We start from the raw sequence: 20661 nt of genomic DNA, 5'->3' as shown, positions 1-20661 counted from the left end.
GAAGGTTCCCTTCCCTGAAGGATATATACAACCCTCCGAGATCCCTGCGCTCCTCCAATTCTGGCCTCTTGCGCATCCCCGATTTTAATCGCTCCACCATTGGCGGCTGTGCCGTCAGCCGCCTAGGCCCTAGGCACTGGAATTCCCTCCCTACACCCCTCCGCCTCGCTACCTCTCTTTCCTCCTTTTAAGACGCTCCTTAAAATCTACCCCTTTGACCAAGCTTTTGGTCATTTGTCTTAATATCTCCTTATGTGGCTTGGTGACAAATTGTGTTTGATAATCGCTCCTGTGAAGTGCCTTGCAATGTTGTTGCACTAAACCAGGTGAGTTTTTATGACAATCAAACAGCTTTCATGAGCATTTTATTTCTAATGCCAGCTCACAAATGACCAGATTTATTAAATACAATTTCACATCATGCCATGGTGGGTGGGATTTGAACACATGACTCCTGAGTTTCTGGTCTACCACTCTAACCACTCCACTACCATACCCGTTCAATGTGTGTGCGCTAATACCCACCATTTTGGAATAGACCATTAATCCCGCACCTGTAACAGGAGTTTGTGCGTGTTTGTGGTGTGTGCGCAGTGCTCCCTCCTCTCCCCTCAACTTCTGCTGTGTTCTCTAGGAGTGGGTGAATTGTAGCTCACTTCGCCCAAAATAACAGACCTTATCTGTTAGTGGGAAACAAAATCAGCACTTAGCGAAAGGGAGTCATCGCATTTGTTTGACTAATGAATTTTTGCTGCTTTTTTTAAGCGTTTGCAGTTGTCAGAAGGACACTTTCTTACATACCCTCTAGTCATGATCGCTCGTCCAGCCATTCTGGGTGGGTGACCCAGGAGGACATAAAGTCTATGGCTGGCATCACAGACCCAGTCCCATGCTGTTGATTCATTGATCTGAATCAGCATCTTAAGTATTTGGACAAGGGAACTGTTCGGTATCTGACCGCTTTTAGAATGTTATAAGTCTCACCATATCACGTGGATGAAATCTGTTTGAGAAACAGGAAAATCTGTCCTTTTAAAATGGGTTCTATTTAAACCTCTATACTGCTGATAACCACCATGTTATTTAGCACTTATATAAATTAATTAGTCCTGGCAATGGCAAGACTTCAGCATAGATCAATGCCTTTTATAGACGTCAGACAGAGACAAGATTACACAGAATAATTCATACATTTCAGAGATAGACCACCGTGGCAAGAACATTTTCACGAATTGAATTATAACCTGAAGACCTGAATAAATTAATCCATGGGGATCCACCTTTCAAATCTTAGTGCGTAACCAGATTCAAAGAGCCGCATGTCAAAGACCAGCAAATTTTTACCTTTTGTGAGCTTAATAGTAAATGGCAATAATGTGTTAATTATACCCACCAAAGAACTTATAAATCTAAATGATGTATAATCTGATTTAAATTATATTTTTATTGCTGCTGTGTATAATGACCTTTCCCCACATTATTATAACTATTCACAAAGTGTATAATATATTTGAACGTGGCGTTGGTAGCAATATATGGTACTTGTCCTGGTTATTATCTTTAGAACCACGGAACAGATTGGTGTATGATGATGGATAAAAGGATTCTCCATTACAACTTTATTAGAGTACAAGAGCCCATTATATTGCAATAATCATTGCTCCTCTTAATGGTTATTACATCCCCTAAACTCCATATATAAAAACTTACCAGAAATGCATCAAGTTATTGTTAAGATTGTGGGTTTTACATAATGCTCCTTCTTTTGAGCTACCCACTCTATAACCGCTACACACAATATAACGCTGATAAACCAGAACATTACAGAGCACAGGGCAAATCAGTAACTTGCGAATACAATTGTGGAAATATGAGTGAAAGATGCCACAGTCTGGAGTGACTGGGATCAGCTGCTCTCTTCTAGTCTGTAGCCTCGCCCCTCCCTATCTCTGTAACCTCCTCCAGCCCTACAACCCTCTGAGAACTCTGCATTCCTCCAACTCGGGCCTGTTGTGCATCCCCCACTTCCTTCGCCGCCCCCCCCCCCACAACACCATTGGCGACCGTGCCTTCAGCCGTCTGGGTCCTCTGCTCTGGAATTCTCTCCCTAAACCGCTCCGTCTCTCCACCTCTCTCTCCTCCTTTGAGATGCTCCTTAAAAGCTACCTCTTTGACCAAGCTGTTGGTCACTTGCCCTGATATCTTCTCCTTTGGCTCGGTGCCATTCTTTGACTGATTGCGCTCCTATGAAGTGCTTTGGGACGTATAACTACGTTAAAGGTATTACGTATATAAAAGCAAGCTACTGTTGACGTAAGAAAACTACTAGGCACTTGGTCTAAGCGTTAAACAAAGCTTTAAGCAACTGTTTTTCAACATGGTGATCTAGTTGTGTCCTTCACTAGTTCCTGTTAAAGAATGTCCTGAGCAAGCTGGGCCCATGCCTGAGTATTTATACTCTCCCTGGACAGCGCCACCAGCAGGCTGTCCAGTATTATTTCATAAGTCATTTCCACATGAATGACAAGATTCATGTCAATTGTTATCCGACGCTAAACATGGAGGAGCAATAGTCTGCTGTGCAGAATTTGGCAGGGTAGATGCAGAGATGCTGCGCTCCCAATAGGAGCTTTGCTTAAAGGGTGTGTCTAACAGCGTAGCGCCGATTCTCCAACCCACGCTCCCTGAGTGAGGCTCCCCACTGGGAGCACAGGATTTCTCAATTGACCCTATAATTGCAGAGGACATAGGTGGAATGCGTTGGAATAATTTGAAATGCATTTACATTCTAAAGTACAGGCTTACTTCAACAGAAGCAAAATACTGCGGATGCTGGAAATCTGAAATAAAAGCAGAAAATGCCGCAAACACTCAGCAGGTCAGGCAGCAACTGTAGAGAGAGAAAAACAGAGTCAACGTTTCAGATCGATGACCCTTCGTCAGAACTGGAAAAAGTTAGAGATGTAACAGATTTTTAAGCAAGTGCAGGGGCTGGGAAAGGGGACCGGAGAGGAAAGAACAATAGGGAAGGTCTGTGATAGGGCGGAAGGCAGGAGAGATTAAAAGACAAAAGGGATGATGGTGCGAGGCACAAGAAGATGGTAATGGGACAAGTTAAGAAACAAAAGATGAGTCTAGATGAGGTGTAAATGGCGATGGCAGAATCATCAACAGCTGCCATGTGAGAGAGGAATAAAAAGAAAAAAGAAAAAGAAAAAGTGTCTGTGATAGGATGGATGTTTCTCTCCCTACAGATGCTGACTGACCAGCTGAGTATTTCCAGCATTGTCTGTTATTACAGGCTTGCTTCCTGAGGTGTACATAAATTGTTCTTGGGCTTTACCAGGTGTATCAATAATACATGTTTCAGTTAGCTAAACATGAACACTGTCAAATGTATTTTGTGGATCAGCATTGTTTACAAACGTAAAATGCAAATGGCATAAATCGCATTCAGGTGCATTGTGCGGTTACTTGCACGTGAAGTCGCGGTGATGAAAATGAACCCTTTTTCTTGTAGCTGGTGCCCCTTTCAACATGGTAACTGCAAGCAAAGTGTGTGTTAAATTGTAAAGTTGTACATCAATCTGTACGGGTAAATGAAAACTCAGTTAGAAGCTCTAGATGAGGTGCATTATTTGATTGGATCTCGGGCTATCCCAGAGTGACTGGTAATTTCAGCACAGATGGGCACATTGTCTTGGTACAAGTTTTCTTTGACGATTTACTACAGGAAACTTTCGATTTACCGGCACCTAAATAACCAGAAATCTCGGTTAACCGGCAAAATTCAGGAGTAGGTTTCACTTCATTGTATTTGCCTTCTTCCATCTGTTGCTGTGCAAGGGTGTGGCTGCAGCTGTTGCTAAGCTACAGAGACGCTTGAAACTTCTGGCCATTGTTCTACAGTTGTTGCTAAGCAACAGGGTTTGTTGCTTTATACGGAGCTGTCAGCTCTCCCTATCTTTTACTATAGCATTCGGTTATCCGGAATTTTTGATGAACCGGCACCACGTCGGTCCCGTCCATGCCGGATAAAAAAAAGTTTCCTGTAGATCAAAGAACTTGCCTTGCATTGTTGTAGACAGCCTGTCCCCATTTTGAGCTGGTGGTCTCGGGAGGCCAAGCTACAAATTTGTATTTAAAAAAAGATACAGAATATTTTATGAATTGAAAGTGACTAATTCCTTGGGAATTAGTTGACTTAACATTATTATATAAAAAGCATATTATTTTTGAAGGAAAAGTGGAAACGCAGCAGACTATATGGAGCAATAAAGAGAAATAAAGAAAGTAATAAAAGGTGAAAAAAGGGAATATGAAAAAAAACTTGCAAGGGATATCAATGCTAACAGCAAAAGTTTTTATAAATATATTAAGAGAAAGAGAGTGGAAAAGGGGAATGTGGGTCCATTAAAGATGGATGCAGGTGAGCCTTAAATGGATAATAAGGAAATAGGGGACTAGTTAAATGAATACTTATATCCGCTTTCACAGTGGACGAAGAGAACAAAATACCAGCGGTACAGGGGAACTTAAAGTAAGTCAAGGGGATGAACTCAGTGGATTTAATATCATTTTTTTAATGTTATGGAGAAAATAATGGGACTTAAGAAAGACAAATCTTCAGGACCTGATGATTTCCACCCAAGAGTATTAAAAGAAATAGATTAAGAAATTGCAGATGCATTAGTTATAATTTTCCAAAGTTCTCTAGATTCAGGAATTGCACCTTTGGATTGCAAAACTGCAAATGTTACTCCATTATTTAAGAAAGGAGGAAGGGACAAAGCAGGTAACGACAGACTTGTAAGTTTAACATCAGTTGTGGGGAAGTTACTGGAATCTATCATCAGGGACAGAATGACTGAGCACTTGGATAAGTGTGAGCTGATCAAAGAGAGTCAGCGTGGATTTGTGAAGTGTACCATATACCAGGGCCCCACCCCCGGCCCTCCCCCAGAGCAGGTGGAAAGCCCACCGGGAGCCGCACAGCATTACTCGAATTAGGTTCCCCCAGGAAAATTCTCCGGCCTCCTCGATGACGAAGCTGGACAGGCGCAAAACAAAAGCGGAATGTCCCGGCCAACATCTTCAGGGGAGATGAGGGAAGAAAATAAAAAATGTAGCCTCTAATGGTCACCTCAGATCTCATTTACATTTTTATGATTAATTTTTATTGAAGAAAGCATGACTATTTTACCGAGAATGTTTTATACATAAACAGAGGTTCTAGGAAGATTTTTGAAGGTTTAAGAGTAATTTCTCTGTTGAAAAAAAATTTGAGTTGGAGAAAAATGTTTGCATTTCCATTAATATCAAACGATATCCTTAAACAGGCCACATGTTCAAGGTGAAGATGAAGAAGAACTCTGCGGGTTTGGGATTCAGTTTCCTGCAGATGTATCCAACAGCCGATGACCCAGGAGGGGGTTTGGTGAGAATAAAGCGATTGTTTCCAGGGCAACCAGCAGAGGAGACCGGCCAGCTTGAAGTTGGGGATGTCATTCTAGCGGTCAATGGAGCATCAGTGAAGGGGTTATCATATCAGGTGAGTGGCTTACCAGAGGCAGGTCTCTTGCGAAGCTGCTGAATCAAATTACTACAGTAACTCCTTTTCACACCGCAGAAGTAATGCAAATTCAAATCAACATGAGCTCCTGCATTGGATGTGAAACATCAAGTCTTATTTTCCATTGCAGATGAGAGTTAGGTCTGGATTGACTCGACCAAGCTCATTCATTTATTTTTAGACTTTTTAAAAATCACCTGACTGCTCTATCTTAACATGGCCGACTGACATGGTGAAGTAATAAATATCAAGGATAATTCGATTTTATAAATTATGATTTTTGCCTGTTTTCTTGGGCTCTGCCCCCTAACTCTGCATCCTTGTCATGTCCCGTAGGGTACGGTAGCATAGTGGTTATGTTACTGAACTAGTAACGGATTATTGATCCGGAGACATTAGTTCAAATCCCAGCTGGGGAATTTAAATTCAATTAATTAAACTAATCTGGAATTCAAAACTATTTCAGTATTGGTGACCATGAAACTACTGGATTGTCATAAAAACCCAACAGGTTCACTAATGTCCTTTAGGGAAGGAAACCTGCTGCCCTTACCCAGTCTGGCCTATATGTGACTCCAGACCCACAGCAATGTGGTTGACTCTTAACTGCTCTCTGCAGTTCAAGAAGGTGGCTCACCACCATCTTCTCAAGGGCATTTAGGGATGGGCAATAAATGCCGGCCTTGCCAGTGATGCCCATATCCTGGGAACAAATAAAAAAAACTCTGTCTTGGCTCACAGGTGATGATCTGAAGAGACAAGTAGACTCTTCCATGGTTGCTGTGAAAATGCTGTTTTGTTAGCCAGCTTCAAGGGTGTGTCTGAGCATGCCACCAGTGGAGTTGGCCTTCAAATTTCTTTCTATGTATATGTTTTGCCAGCACTTGACATAGCTTGAGAGAGTACAGCTGAAATTGGGAACTCATGAGGTGGCTAATCGTGGTGTTGAGGGGTGTTAAGCACTGTATTCCCTGTAAGGCCACTTTTGAACTGCACAGATAGGGGTTCACGTCTCATACTGTCCCTCTCCCCCATCCCACCCTGCCCCCCTGCTCAACACCACAAGGTAATTACAAGCAAGGACATCTTTTTCATCTAGAAAGACCCTACATACCCCCATTGCAGCATCCAATTGTTTCTCACGTCCCCCATACACACCACTCAGAATTGGAATGGAGTCAAATGTGAAACAAAGCTAATACAGCCCCATCTGTACTGCTAATTTCTGTAATTCACACCCTCTGCTGTATTTGCGATTATTACAAGATCTGAAAATGTTATCAGAAATGAGTATAAATACCGGTTTGTAGCTACATTTTTGTTTCCCCCAGTGTTTTATGTAAATTTTCATATTAGTCTGACTTCTCCATTTAACATTTAGCTCTTCATGAAACAAATACTGCATTCATTTTGTAACCGGTAAAAGATGACTAATATCCAGACCCACACTGCTTCTGTTTAGTAACGTATGAAAGAGTCAACTCACATTACATTCACAATCATAGACATTATACCAACATACGGTCTTTGTTTTTCTCTGAAGCTTCAGTCTTATACTGTCATGGATGTCTAGTCTCTCTACCATGGATAGGATCTTGGGCTGTATAGCCAGAGTAATACAAGCACAAACCTCGGGAATTGATTCGGACTTTGCACAAACTGCTGGTCTTGTGTACAACTCTGGTCACCATGTTATAGCATCCAGGCTTTGGAGAGAGTGCAGCAAAGGGCTACTAAAGTGAAGTCTGGGACTAGCCAGCAGAGCTATAGGAAGAGGCTTCAGAAGTTAGGGATGTTTGCACTGGAGAAGAGAAGGCCCAGGCGATATTCTTGAAGTAGTCAAGGTTCTAAAGGACATAGAAAACATCTTATCATAGTCACGTAAAATAAGGGGACACAACCTCACACTTAAAAGAGGAAGGGTGATAAGACAGTTGTGTAAGGCGACTAATTGCACACCACATTCAAATAGTGCGAGATGGCAATAAACCAATAAACAAAGGTGTTGCTATGGGTACCCGCATGGGTCCTAGCTATGCCTGCCTTTTCGTGGGATATGTGGAACACTCTTTGTTCCAGTCCTACTCGAGTCCCCTCCCTTACCTCTTTTTCCGGTACATTGATGACTGTATCGGTGCCGTCTCCTGCTCTTGCCCTGAACTAGAAAATTTCATTCACTTTGCATCCAATTTCCACCCTTCCCTCACCTTCACATGGTCCATCTCCGACTCTTCCCTTCCCTTCCTCGACTTCTCCGTCTCCATCTCTGGGGATAGGTTGTTGACAAACATTCACTACAAGCCCACAGACTCCCACAGCTACCTGGACTACACTTCCTCCCACCCCGCCTCCTGTAAGGACTCTATTCCATTCTCCCAGTTTCTCCGTCTCCGCCGCATCTGGTCTGACGATGCCACCTTCCACACCAGTGCTTCCAACATGTCTTCCTTTTTCCTCAACCGAGGATTCCCCTCTATGGTTGGCACGGCCCTCGACTGTGTCCGTTCTATCTCCCTCGCTTCTGCCCTCACCCCTGCCCCTCCCTCCCGGAACCACGATAGAGTTCCCCTTGTCCTCACCTTTCACCCCACCGGCCTCCACATCCAACGAATCATCCTCCACCATTTCCGCCACCTCCAGCGTGATCCACCACCAAACGCATCTTCCCCTCACCTCCCCTTTCAGCATTCCATAGTGACCGCTCCCTCCTAGTCCACTCCTCCACCACCCCCAGCACCCCTTCCCCTTTGCCCGGCACCTTCCCGTGCAAGTGCAGGAGATGCAACACATGCCCTTATACCTCCCCCCTTCCCAATGTCCAGGGCCCCAAACACTCCTTCCAGGTAAACAGCAATTTACTTGTACTTCCTGCAATCTAGTATACTGTATTCGCTGCTCACGATATGGTCTCCTCTACATTGGGGAGACCAAACGCAGATTGGGTGACCACTTTGCGGAACACCTCCATTCAGTCCATAAGGGGGATCCCGAGCTCCCGGTGGCCTGTCATTTTAATTCACCGCTCCATTCCCACTCAGACCTCACCATCCTCGGCCTCTTGCATTGTTCCACGGAAGCTCAGCGTAAGCTCGAGGAACAGAACCTCATCTTTCAATTAGGCACTTTACAGCCCTTTGGACTCAACTTAGAGTTCAACAATTTCAGATCATAATCTCGGCCCCTATCACACATATATATATATATTTTTTTCCTTCTTTTTTAATCCACACTTTCGTCTGGGCTTTTTTCTTCCCTCCCACACGGCAGCTGTCCTTCATTCTGCCAGCGCCATTCACACTTCATCTAGAGCCATCCCTCGTTCCTTGAATATCTCTCAATATCTCTCAATGTCTCTTAATCTCTCCTACTTTCTATCCTATCTCGGACCTTCCCTTTAGTTCTTTCATCCCCTCCCCCTTTTCCCAGCCCCTAACTTGCTTCACAATCTATTCCTTTTCCTGCTTTTTTTCCAGTTCTGAGGAAAGGTCATCGACCTGAAACGTTAACTCTGTTTCCCTCTCCACGGATGCTGCCTGGCCTGCTGAGTTTTTCCAGCGTTTTCTGTTGTTATTTCAAGTGAAGAGCATGCTGGATTATATTACCAAATCAGTGAAGTTTCAACCCCCAGAGGTTATTGTGAAGCCGTGCTTTGGTCAGTGAGAATGATTCCTGGTTAGAGCAGAGTTAGGGGCCCGTGTGGAGCATAAACCTCTTTGGCCTGTTTCTGTGCTGTAAATACGATGTAATGCTTTGTAAGAGCAAAGAGTTATGAGGAATGACTGGATAAGCTGCATATCTTCAAAAGGTACCTTATAGTGTGTACTTGGTAATTAATGGAACATTCAGCCCTTTGAGACTGTTCTGCTTTTCATTTAGAACATGGCTGATCTGTATCTTAACTCCACCTACCCGACTTGGTTCCATAAACCTTAATACCCTTGCGCAACAAAAATCTAGCAACCTTAATTTTGAAATTTTCAATTGACCCTCAGCCTCAACAGCTTTTTGGGGGAGAGAGTTCCAGGTTGTGAAGAAGTGCTTCCTGACATCACCCCCGAACGGCCTGGCTCTAATTTTAAGGTTATGCCTCCCTTGTTCTAAACTCTCCCGCCAGAGGAAATCATTTTTTCTCTGTCTACCCTACAAACTCCTTTAATCACCTACAACACCTCAATTAGTCTGCCATATTCAAGGGACGACAAGCCTAGTCTGTGCAACCTGTCCTCATAATTTAACCCTTTAAGCCCCGGTACAGGAAACTTTTTTTTATCCGGCACCGACGGGACCGACGTGGTGCCGGTTCATCAAAAATTCCAGCTAACCGAAAGCTATAGTAAAAGATACGGAGCTGAGAGCTCCATATAAAGCAACAAACCCTGTCGCTTAGCAACAGGTTCAGAACAATGGCCACAAGTTCCAAGCGTCTCTGTAGCTTAGCAACAGCTGCAGCCACACCCTTGCACAGCAACAGATCGAGGAAGGCAAGTAATAAAACTTACCTGAACCTACTCCTGAATTTTGCCGGTTAACCGAGATTTCCGGTTATTTAGGTGCCGGTAAATCGAAAGTTTCCTGTATCATTCTGCTGAATCTGTGCGCTGCACCCCCTCCAAGACCAATATATCCTTCCTGGGGTGCAGGGCCCAGAACTGAGTGCAGTGCTCCAGATAGAGTCTAACCAGAGCTCGGTACAGCTGTAACACAACTTCCACCTCTTTGCATTCCAGCTTTCTTGAGAGAAAGGCCAACATTCCATTAGCCTTTTAATTTTTGTTTTAATTGAATATACGAACAAAACCTAGAACAATGCATTCAGAAATGCAAGGGCGGCATGACAAGAAGACACAGGTTCAGGGGCGCGAAGGGCAAGCTTGGGACAGATGTATTTCTTTACATAGCGGGTGATAAGCCACCGGAACAAATTGCCAGGAGTAGTAGTTGAGACAAGGGCAATGGACTCATTTAATAAAGAGAAAGGTGTTGTAAAAGGGATACGGTAGGGTTGGCATTTTGGACAGATAACATCAAATTGGCCAAAGGACCTTATTACAAACCTATCTCGTGTAATCTTATGTGGTGATAATTGAATTTATCAAGTTTTAATAACATTGTCCTTCTTATTTTTAAAGGCTGTAAAACAACTCTGATTAGATTAAAACATTTATAGGTCACAGTCTAATTCCTGTCGAGTGCAAAATTGAGATTGCTAGATTTTTGTTATGCAAAGGTGGATGAAGGGAAATATTAGTCTCCTGGGTGGGTGCACCAGCACAAATATGAGATCGATTTCGTATCCTTTTAGTGTTAAGTAACAAAACATAACAGCCATTGCTGATTTTTGTTTTCCTGATCAATGATTCTCCCCTCTTCTTCTAAAGGTGGTGACTCATCCTGGGGTGGCGTGCCACAGGCACCAGCTGCCCTTGGCATCTTGCCCAAGTAATCTTTCTCCATCTGAGAGCCAAGTCAGTGAATGTAGGCAGACTGTTTGACCGATAGGAGGCGTCACAGCCCAGCTTAATCAGATCACCTGACCTGTACATGGAGGGGGGGGGTCACTGGACTATGGGGTCGATTTTCATTGACCCGTGGAGTTGGGATTGGAGGCGTGCGGGGGGGTTAAAGTCCCGAATTCGGGGGTCCCGACACCATCCCGCCCCCAACCCGCCTCCATGTAAGTTTCAAAGGAGGTGGGTACCCGCCCCGCACTGGGACCCGCCTACCCGAGGCGGGAAGGGATTAGTGCCAATTAACTGCCTGTTAACAGGTAGTTAACAGGCAGTTTTTAGCCTAATCCCTATTTTAAAGCTTGAAGTGTGGGATTCCTGACGGCTCCAAACCACGCCAAGTTAGAGGAGTCGGGCCGTCGGGTTGAAGGACTTGGAGGGGTCGAGATGTCGGTGTTCAGGTGAGTGATGGGTGCATGAGTGCAAAGGTAAGCGTGTTTGGTGTGTCTAAAGTGTGTAAAGAAGTTTAAATTACCTGTACTTACCTTTTCGGCCTTCCTTCCTCTAGGTTTCGGGCGTCCATCATCTAACCGGCACAGAAAGCAGAATGGCTGCGATCTGTCAAAAGTGACAGCCTGCAGCTTTCTGTGCCAGTGAGATTTCTAACTGAGCCTGTGTAGAAGGACTCAGGTTAGAAGTAAGACTGTCAGTGTTTGACAACTTCAAACAGCTGTGAAACACTGATATTTCATCTGTCAAAACGTCTTGCCAGATGAAATTTCAGTCTGTGACATCACCTGTTGCCGGGTGGTCCTTAATTGGCCTGCTGAGCCCGCTGGGCAGGCTCAACAAGGTCAATCAAGTTAAAATCGCGTGGATTGGCCGCATCTCGATGGAGACGGGACTACAACCCCGAAAGTTGTAGTCCCACCTCCTTCCCGACTTCTGAATGAAAATCACCCCCTATATGTTCAAAAGAGAGATCCCTGGCTGATCCTCCCGTCTGTAAGGCTAGGACATTGAGGCAAATTCTACCCCTGGCCGGTGAGCTCAGTTAGCACAGCACAGAACAAGGACTGTGCCTAGGACCTTCCTTGGCTGTTTGGTTCAGTTCCACAAGGAGCCAATTGAGCCATTGGGTGATGGTTTATTTTTGATGATTTGTGGCCAAAAATGTTCTTTCGAGTTTTGTGTCTGTAGCATGTGACTAATTTATACTGCATGACAATTCAATTCAATTCAATTTTATTTGCCATATGTAACTAGTACAATGGAATGCTTACTCCCCGTGGGGACACGTCAGCTATTCTTACAGCGCCGTGTTCAGAAAGTCAATTCTTTGGCATCCAGTGGCAGTGGGAGCACGATGTCCCTCAGCCGCTCCGTCCTCCTCGTCACCGCGGCCTCCTCCTCACTGTTGCCAGCTCGGCTCCACGTGTGCTGGCCTGCTTCTCCCGCTCACCCTCTGGCCACCATTCCCGGCTCCCCTCCTCCCAACGTGACTAGTGTATGATGGCCTTTGACCCAAGAAGGACATGAGCCCCTTTGGAACGGGCTATGAATCAGCACTGAGTCAGCACTCCGATTTTATTTACATATGAAGGAATGCGAGAATAGTTGCTATGTGTAGATGTTGTAATTTCTGCTCCAATCAGCTATGGAAATGTTAATTTTCTGTAGAGGTAGAATAACCCATTCAAACACTGTTCTGTTCTTTAGAGAACAAGCATGGCCTATTATGCAAGGTCATTGACAAGCTAAACTATATTTAATTATATCTGGCTGCACTTTTAAACAAGAACTTGTTCGTCATTTCTTGACACCAGTATTAAGTCTTTGTCAACATTTTAATGGTGCCCAGCACTGTTCCATTCTGCTGTTTATAACATTGCATCGGATATACGGCACAGAAACAGGCCATTCGGCCCAACCAGTCCATGCCGGCGTTTATGCTCCACTCGAGCCTCCTCCCATCTTTCCTCATCTAAATCTATCAGCCTAACCCTCTATTCCCTTCTCCCTCATATGTTCGTCCAGCCTCCCCTTAAATGCATCTATACTATTCGCCTCAACCAGTCCCTGTGGTAGCGAGTTCCACATTCTCACCACTCTCTGGGTAAAGAGGTTTACAGGGTTACATAGGCATTACTTCATCGTGCCAATGAAAAGTATTAATGTGATAAATTGAAGGAGTCGCAGTTCATTCTGATGAATGTCCATGCAGCCTTACGATGGTGATTACAGCTATAATTCAGTACTGCTGTAAGTAGATGGTATCTGATCAAGATTTCTGTTCCAACTGTTATCTCAATTTCGACAGGAGGTGCTGCATCTACTGCGAGGTGCTCCCCCCGAAGTCACGATGAGCATGTGCAGACCAGCACCGGGAGCCCTACCTGAAATAGACCCTAATCTACTGGTAAATTTATTGAACGTTGACGGCGTATATAGACTAATGGGCTGAGGAAGTGGGGGCCAGTGGATGGTACAGCAAATGTATACATGGGCCACAGTCGGCTTGAGCCCCAGTATGAGTTAGATAACTACACCTATGAATTCACTAGAAGTGCTGAACAGATAAAAAAAAGACTTGCATTTATACAGCGCCTTTCACGGCCACCGAACAACTCAAAGTGCTTTACAGCCAACGAAGTACTTTTTTTTTGGAGTGTAGTCACTGTTGTAATGTAGGAAACGCAGCAGCCAATTTGCACACAGCAAGCTCCCACAAACAGCAATGTGATAATGACCAGATAATCTGTTTTGGTTATGTTGGTTGAGGGAGAAATATTGGCTAGGACACCAGGGATAACACCCCTGCTCTTCTTCGAAATAGTGCCGTGGGATCTTTTACGTCCAGCTGAGAGAGCAGACGGGGCCTCGGTTTAACATCTCATCCGAAAGATAGCACCTCCGACAGTGCAGCACTCCCTCAGCACTGCACTGGAGTGTCAACCTAGCTTTATGTGCTCAAGTCCCTGGAGTGGGACTTGAACCCACAACCTTCTGACTCACAGAGGCGAGTGTGCTACCAACTGAGCCACAGCTGACACTTTAAAAGACCCTTTCTTGTACCTGCCACGTATTGGTATCCGACACTTCGCAGCACCTGCTCCGACATACTAATAACAAAATGGCTGCTTCCTACAGAATGGTTATTTGTGGTCCTGAATCTGAGCTTGGCGTACAGCTGATCTCCTACCACATTTAAATTTAAAAGAAAAGAAATAGGCCTAGAATTCCGTCTCGGGCGGTGGCACAATGCGGACGGTATCGGATCGGCTGTGCCCGTTATACCCAGCGCCTGGTATAATGTTCCATTGTGGTCAGTGCAACCGAATGTCAGGCACGGGGTATAACGGGCACAGCCGACCCGATACCGCCCATTTTGCGCCACTGCCCGCGGCGGATTTCTCGGCCATTGATTGATTTACATTGTTGGAGTTATCACTGTTTAAAGTTTTTTTTCAGAAATAGATGAAGTGTGGCTAGTTTGAATGTCTGAGTAGCTGCGGCACAACCTCCTACTGTTACCATACCCTAGAGGACAGGTTTGCTGATCCCGCACTCCCAGGAGGGAGCTATGTATTGAGAGTGTGCCTTGGAGAACGGTTGTGTCAATACTCCAACCCAAACTCCCCATGAGTGAGCCTTCCCAGGAAGTCCCAGATGGTCAATTTACCTTGGGATAAAATACAGTATTAAGAACCCTGATAATCAGTTTTATAACTTATTTCTTAATATAAATCTGTTGTGGCAGAGCTTCACAACTTTACGGGCCATTGAAATGTTTATTTACGGTCAAGGTTAGTGATGTATTTTTCATAATGTTTTCTCATGAGGAATAACTCGGAACCACAGGAGTGTTCCCGTTAGGGGGTTTCTGCTTTATATTGCGTACTGTACTTTGTTCAAAAGGCTAAGATTTAGCATCAAAGAAGTTACTCGCTGTCACGTTTTGTTTTAAAATATTAGACTCCGATTTCTTCCCCTGTGAAAGAATTGTCCGTGCTGAAGCCACCTGAGCTGCCGCTGCAAGAACTGCGCCAGCGCCAGGCAGCAGCTGAAGACAAAGATGGAGAGCGGCCCTGGGGTTTCACTGAGCAGGGCCACCCCAGCGATTCGAGCGACCAGGAGAGTGGTGATGAAGTAGCTGAGGAGTTTGTTGAGCAACACCAACATTTCCAAGATATTCCACTTGATGCAACGAACTTGGAGCTCGTTACTGCTCTGGCTGAAGACCTGAGGCAGAACTGTTACTCAGCCTGTGATTTACCTTCTGCAAGACCAAGCACAGAAAGGTGAGCATGATCACTCTCCTTTCTTTCTTAGGCAGTCTCTCGGAACCGAGGATGACTTGCTTCCTCACTAAAAATGAGTTCTCAGGTGACTGATGAGTCCAATGCAGGACCTACAGTCTCTGTCACAGGTGGGGCAGACGGTGGTTGAAGGGGCGGGTGGGTGGGGTGCTTGGGTTGACGTGCGCTCCTTGCACTGCCTGCGCTTGGCTTCCGCTTGTTCCCGGCGAAGAGACTCGAGGTGTTCAGCGCCTTCCCGGATGCTTCTCCTCCACTTTGTGCGGTCTTGGGCCAGGGATTCACTCTTCACTCTATTGTTCAATGTCTTCAAATAACCACTAAACTGTGTGAAATTCATCACCAAATAAACACATTATTCCGTGTAACAGTTTGATCCGGGCGGCAGATCTGTGAAAATCTAATCGTGTAATTGGATAAATTAGATTGGCATATTCAATTAAGCGGCACTAAAAGTCTAAATATCTGATTAGGTATTGTTGATTCAAGTGGGTGTTGTTTTCATAGCCAGGTTGAGCTCTTCATGGTATAATGTCCACCTGTTTCTCCTCTCCGATGCTATCTGCACCAGCTGCAGTGTACATGACGTCATCTCCAATTTTTTTTAAATTCTTTTGTGGGATGTGGGCGTTCTATTGCCCATCCCTAATTGCCCTTGAGAAGGTGGTGGTGAGCCGCCTTCTTGAACCATTGCAGTCCGTGTGGTGATGGTACTCCCACAATGCTGTTAGGGAGGGAGTTCCAGGATTTTGACCCAGCGACGATGAAGGAACGACGATATATTTCCAAGTCAGGATGGTGTATGACTTGGAAGGGAACTTGCAGGTGGTGGTGTTCCCATGCGTCTGCTGCCCTTGTCCTTCTAGGTGGAAGAGGTCGCGGGTTTGGGAGGTGCTGCCGAAGAAGCCTTGGCGAATTGCTGCAGTGCATCTTGTAGATGGTACACACTGCAGCCACGGTGGGCCAGTGGTGGAGGGAGTGAATGTTTAAGGTGGTGGATGGGGTGTCAATCAAGCGGGCTGCTTTATCCTGGATGGTGTCGAGCTTCTTGAGTGTTGTTGGAGCTGCACTCATCCAGGCAAGTGGAGAGTATTCCATCACACTCCTGACTTGTGCCTTGTAGATGGTGGAAAGGCTTTGGGGAGTCAGGAGGTGAGACACTCTCTGCAGAATACCCAGCCTCTGACCTGCTCTTGTTGCCACAGTATTTATGTGGCTGATCCAGTTAAGTTTCTGGTCAATGGTGACCCCCCAGGATGTTGATGGTGGAGAATTCTGCGATGGTAATGCCGTTGAATATCAAGGGGAGGTGGTTAGACTCTCACTTGTTGGAGATAGTCACTGCCTGGCACTTCTGTGGCGTGAATGTTACCTGCCACTTATCAGCCCAAGCCTGAACGTCGTCCAGGTCTTGTTGCATGCGGGCATGCACTGTGTAGGCTTTCTAAATGGACCAGATACTAGGATAGCCTTCATACAATGCAATTATAAGTTCTGTTCAGCTTCCTTTGATCTGTATCAAGGACCTGGTTACTCCAATTATGGTGGGAGTAGCTTCTTCCGTAAGCATGTCAAGGCTACACCAAATAGAACAACTTACATTTATATAGCGCCTTTAATGTAGTAAAATGCCCCAGGCGCTTCACAGGAGCGTAATCAGACAAACATTGACCCTGAGCCAAAGGAGATATTAGGACAGAGGACTAAAAGTTTGGACAAAGAGGTAGGATTTAAGAAGCATCTTAAAGGAGGAGAGAGAGTTGGAGAGGCGGAGAGGTTTAGGGAGGGAATTCCAGAGCTTAGGGCCCAAACGGCTGAAGGCACGGGCACCAATGTTCAGGAGAAGGGAGTGGGGGTGCACAAGGCTCGGATAATAAACACAACCTCTCAGTCCTGAAATGATTTATGGTTTTAGTAATCTGTGGAATCAGCAAAGAAATAGACAGAGCAGTTTATTAATAAGTAATGCTCGTCAGAATTACTGTTACCATGAACAGAAGGTTCAAAGTCTATTTACGAACACTCCCAATGGTACCTAATTTATTGTCCATGAACGCACATGTCGGAAATTGGCCGTAAGCTTTGCCATGAGTGAGTTAAACTGTGAAAATGTGCGACCCATTCAGAACGCTCCCAACATGTTGAGGATAGACACAGCAACACAAGCAAAATCACTGAGTTGAGTATTAATAACCAAGGTTGTGTGTGTCTGTCCCAGGGGTATAACTAACCCAGTGGGTTACCAGGCCTGTTGACGAATGCAGCATTTCTTTTTGATTGAGCTAAAAAGATGCCCTGTTGAACAATTTTCTGAGCACCAAGTCAGGATTCGCATATGTCTTGCACTTCACATGCACAGAGACATTGATAGACAAATACAGTATTAAGTGGCTCCTACACACGCACATAAAGTGCCAGTACCATGGAGAACTATTAGAATCGAGAAACATTGCGTGAGGTAATTGTATAGTTGGGCTCTGCAGAATTCAGTTGCTTATGTGATACAGACTTTGTTCTGCCATATCAGATAGCATTTGCTGCTTTCTGTTTATTTATCTATTTTAAGCCTTTTGTGTCTCTGTGAATGCATTGTTGCGTGTCATAGAGGTCATGCCCTCCTATCGATCAGATCACAGAACCAGAGTCCGCTGTCCCGTCAACCAGTTGCATCACAGAATTTCAATTCATTGGATCCCAGAGCCGGGAACTGATTCAGGCCCAATGAGCGTATTTCTGATTGTTGTTCAAAATAAAAATAAAATTCTACCAAGAAGATTGCAGTCCCATGACACTTCCTCACTCATCCCACTCTAAATTCTTAATGACAAAATGCTCAATTTCAGCTCTGGCTGCTCACTGCTCTTCCCGTTGCCATGGTTACGCACCTTGGGTTCCAGCTCAGGCCTGACATGGGCCCACCTGAGCTCTGCTCACTGGGCCTGGGCCCAGGTCTGGGTCCAGATCTTGGCGCGGACCCCACTTTAACTATCAGAGCTTGTAAACCATTGAAACTGCAACCAGCGGATCGTGTAAATAATTAAGAAAAAGAAGGAAGGTTCTGGGGAAGGAAGAGGGAACAATAGACAAATAAATGAAGTATTTGCATGTTAAGCAAATACATTGTGAGAGGTAAATAAATAGGAATAGAAAGTAAAGGAGGAAATGTCCCTGGCATGTTGAGCAATTTTGTACAATTGTACATAATTGTATTAATCGTATATTAATGAGCCCCATGTCTTTTATAGTATCACTAAATTGTGTAATGTTTTTGCCTCTAGTCAGCCACGTGATATATTGCTTCACTAAATTTGTTAGATTACAGCAATTGGCAAATTGCTCTTGTGGTATGCAGCATTGAGACTGCAGTTATCGATAGAAACTCCACCATAGATCATGGACTATCCATGAGCAATGCTGCAAGAGGTCTACCAGTACGTTAAAAAATATCCCTCCCCATCTTACTTTTGATGATGAATGAGTTTCAATGGACAGTATTTGAAAGTCCGTTCCCGTAGTGCCGTGTCATTAGATTGGGTCAGTGACCACTGCTGGTAAAGTGGATGAAATGCCTGCAGCAGTAAAGCAGTCCGCGCTTGTAGTAGTGGCATATAATCTAATGTCACCGAGTAAAAAGGCTTCATTTGCGATTCACTGACCAGATTAATGGATGATTAACGTTTTTTCTGGAAAAGTGCAAAAGATATTTTAGGTGGAATAAATAGACTTTGGTATCTTCAGGAGTGATGCTACACTTTTTCAACACGTGTATTGGCTCTGAAGAGTCACATCTTTCTTCCATAGGTGCTTTAATTTCTCATTACTTCTCATTTTCTTTTTCTATCTATTCTTCTTGTTTCATAAGAATGTAAGAAGATAAGAACTAGGAGCAGGAGTCGACCATTTGACCCTTCAAACCTGCTCTGCCATTCAATAAGATGAACTTCTAAAGAAAGAAAGACTTGCATTTCTATAGCGTCTTTCACGACCACCAGACTTCTCAAAGCGCTTTCAGCCAATGAAGTACTTTTGAAGTGGAGTCACTGTTGTAATGTAGGAAACACGGCAGCCAATTTGTGCACAGCAAGCTCCCGCAAACTGCAATGTGATAATGACCAGATAATCTGTTTTTGTTATGTTGGTTGAGGGATAAATATTGGCCAGGACACCAGGGAGAACTCCCCTGCTCGTCTTTAAAATAGTGCCGTGGGATCTTTTACGTCCACCTGAGAGAGCAGACGGAGCCTCATTTTAACGTCTCATCTGAAAGACGGCACCTCCGACAATGCAGCACTCCCTCAGCACTGCAGTGGAGTATCAGCCTAGCTTTATGTGCTCAAGTCCCTGGAGTGAGACTTGAACCCACAACCTTCTGACTCAGAGGCGACTGAGCCACAGCTGACACACTACCCCAATAGAAAAAACTCCACCTTCCCGCACTATCCCCATATCCTTTGATTCCCTTAGTATCCAAAAATCTATCGATCTCTGTCTTGAATATACTCAACGACTGAGCATCCACAGCCCTCTGGGGTAGAGAATTCCTCCCTTTTCCTTATTTCCTCTTTGTTTTTCACCCTTTTATCTCATCCCTTCCCTTTGTTAATGTCTTCTCTACTTGTAATCTCTCATTTTTAAACTATCCGCCAGATTCTCCCACGTAATAATGAATCCTGTAACAGTTTTATGATGGTAGTATAGTGCAATTTCTTTTACTCAGAATCTCTTTATTAATTTAACATTTCCTTGAACCAGATTGGAAGAACTACAGTACAAATCCCAATAGATTAGCTTGCTGTCCTGAGGGCTGTGGTGACCCAATCTTCTGTTGAATATAGGAATTCCCATCGATGTGGGACACTCCATAATAATGAAACAGAGCAGAAACTGATATCTCTTCTGCATATTCCCTTCACCGAGAACCTGTCTGATTGTTCATGGGATTCAGGTTGCCCCTAAACATCCCATGTCACTCAAACAACATCTGCGAGTTCTCCCAGTGTCACGGTCAATATTCCTTCCTCAAAAATCATCCTCAAACACAGTCTCACTGGTCATTATTCCAATTGCCGCTTGTGGGATTTTGCTGTATTCAAGTTGGTTTCTGTGTTTGTCGACAAAAGATCAATGACTGCACTTCAGAGTAATTCATTGCCTGTGAAGTGCTTTGGGATGGTTCCTGAGAGAACTGGAGGTGACCTGAGGAAATATTTTTTTTACGCAGCGAGTTGTTGTGATCTGGAATGCACAGTGGTAGAAGCAGATTCAATAGCTACTTTCAAAAGGGATTGGATAAATACTTGAAGGGAAAAAAATTACAGGGTTATGG

General features: G+C 44.5%; 1 protein-coding gene across 7 annotated transcripts in view; it reads left to right on the top strand.

The window, feature by feature from the left end:
- Positions 1–20661, top strand: part of ptpn20 (protein tyrosine phosphatase non-receptor type 20) — a 505217-nt gene that overhangs the window by 323437 nt on the left and 161119 nt on the right. For all 7 annotated transcript variants that reach the window (XM_085970355.1, XM_085970356.1, XM_085970357.1 and 4 more), the window contains 3 exons: positions 5340–5551; positions 13340–13438; positions 14995–15320. In XM_085970355.1, the coding sequence (XP_085826481.1) occupies positions 5340–5551; positions 13340–13438; positions 14995–15320 (637 nt within the window). The remainder of the gene's footprint in view (positions 1–5339; positions 5552–13339; positions 13439–14994; positions 15321–20661) is intronic.

This window comes from Somniosus microcephalus, chromosome 29, assembly GCF_052327205.1.
Source record: "Somniosus microcephalus isolate GS21.2 chromosome 29, FLI_Smic_1.0, whole genome shotgun sequence".
Lineage (NCBI taxonomy): Eukaryota > Metazoa > Chordata > Chondrichthyes > Squaliformes > Somniosidae > Somniosus > Somniosus microcephalus.
Note: the sequence above shows the minus strand (reverse complement) of the source record. Positions and strands in the feature narration are given on the sequence as shown.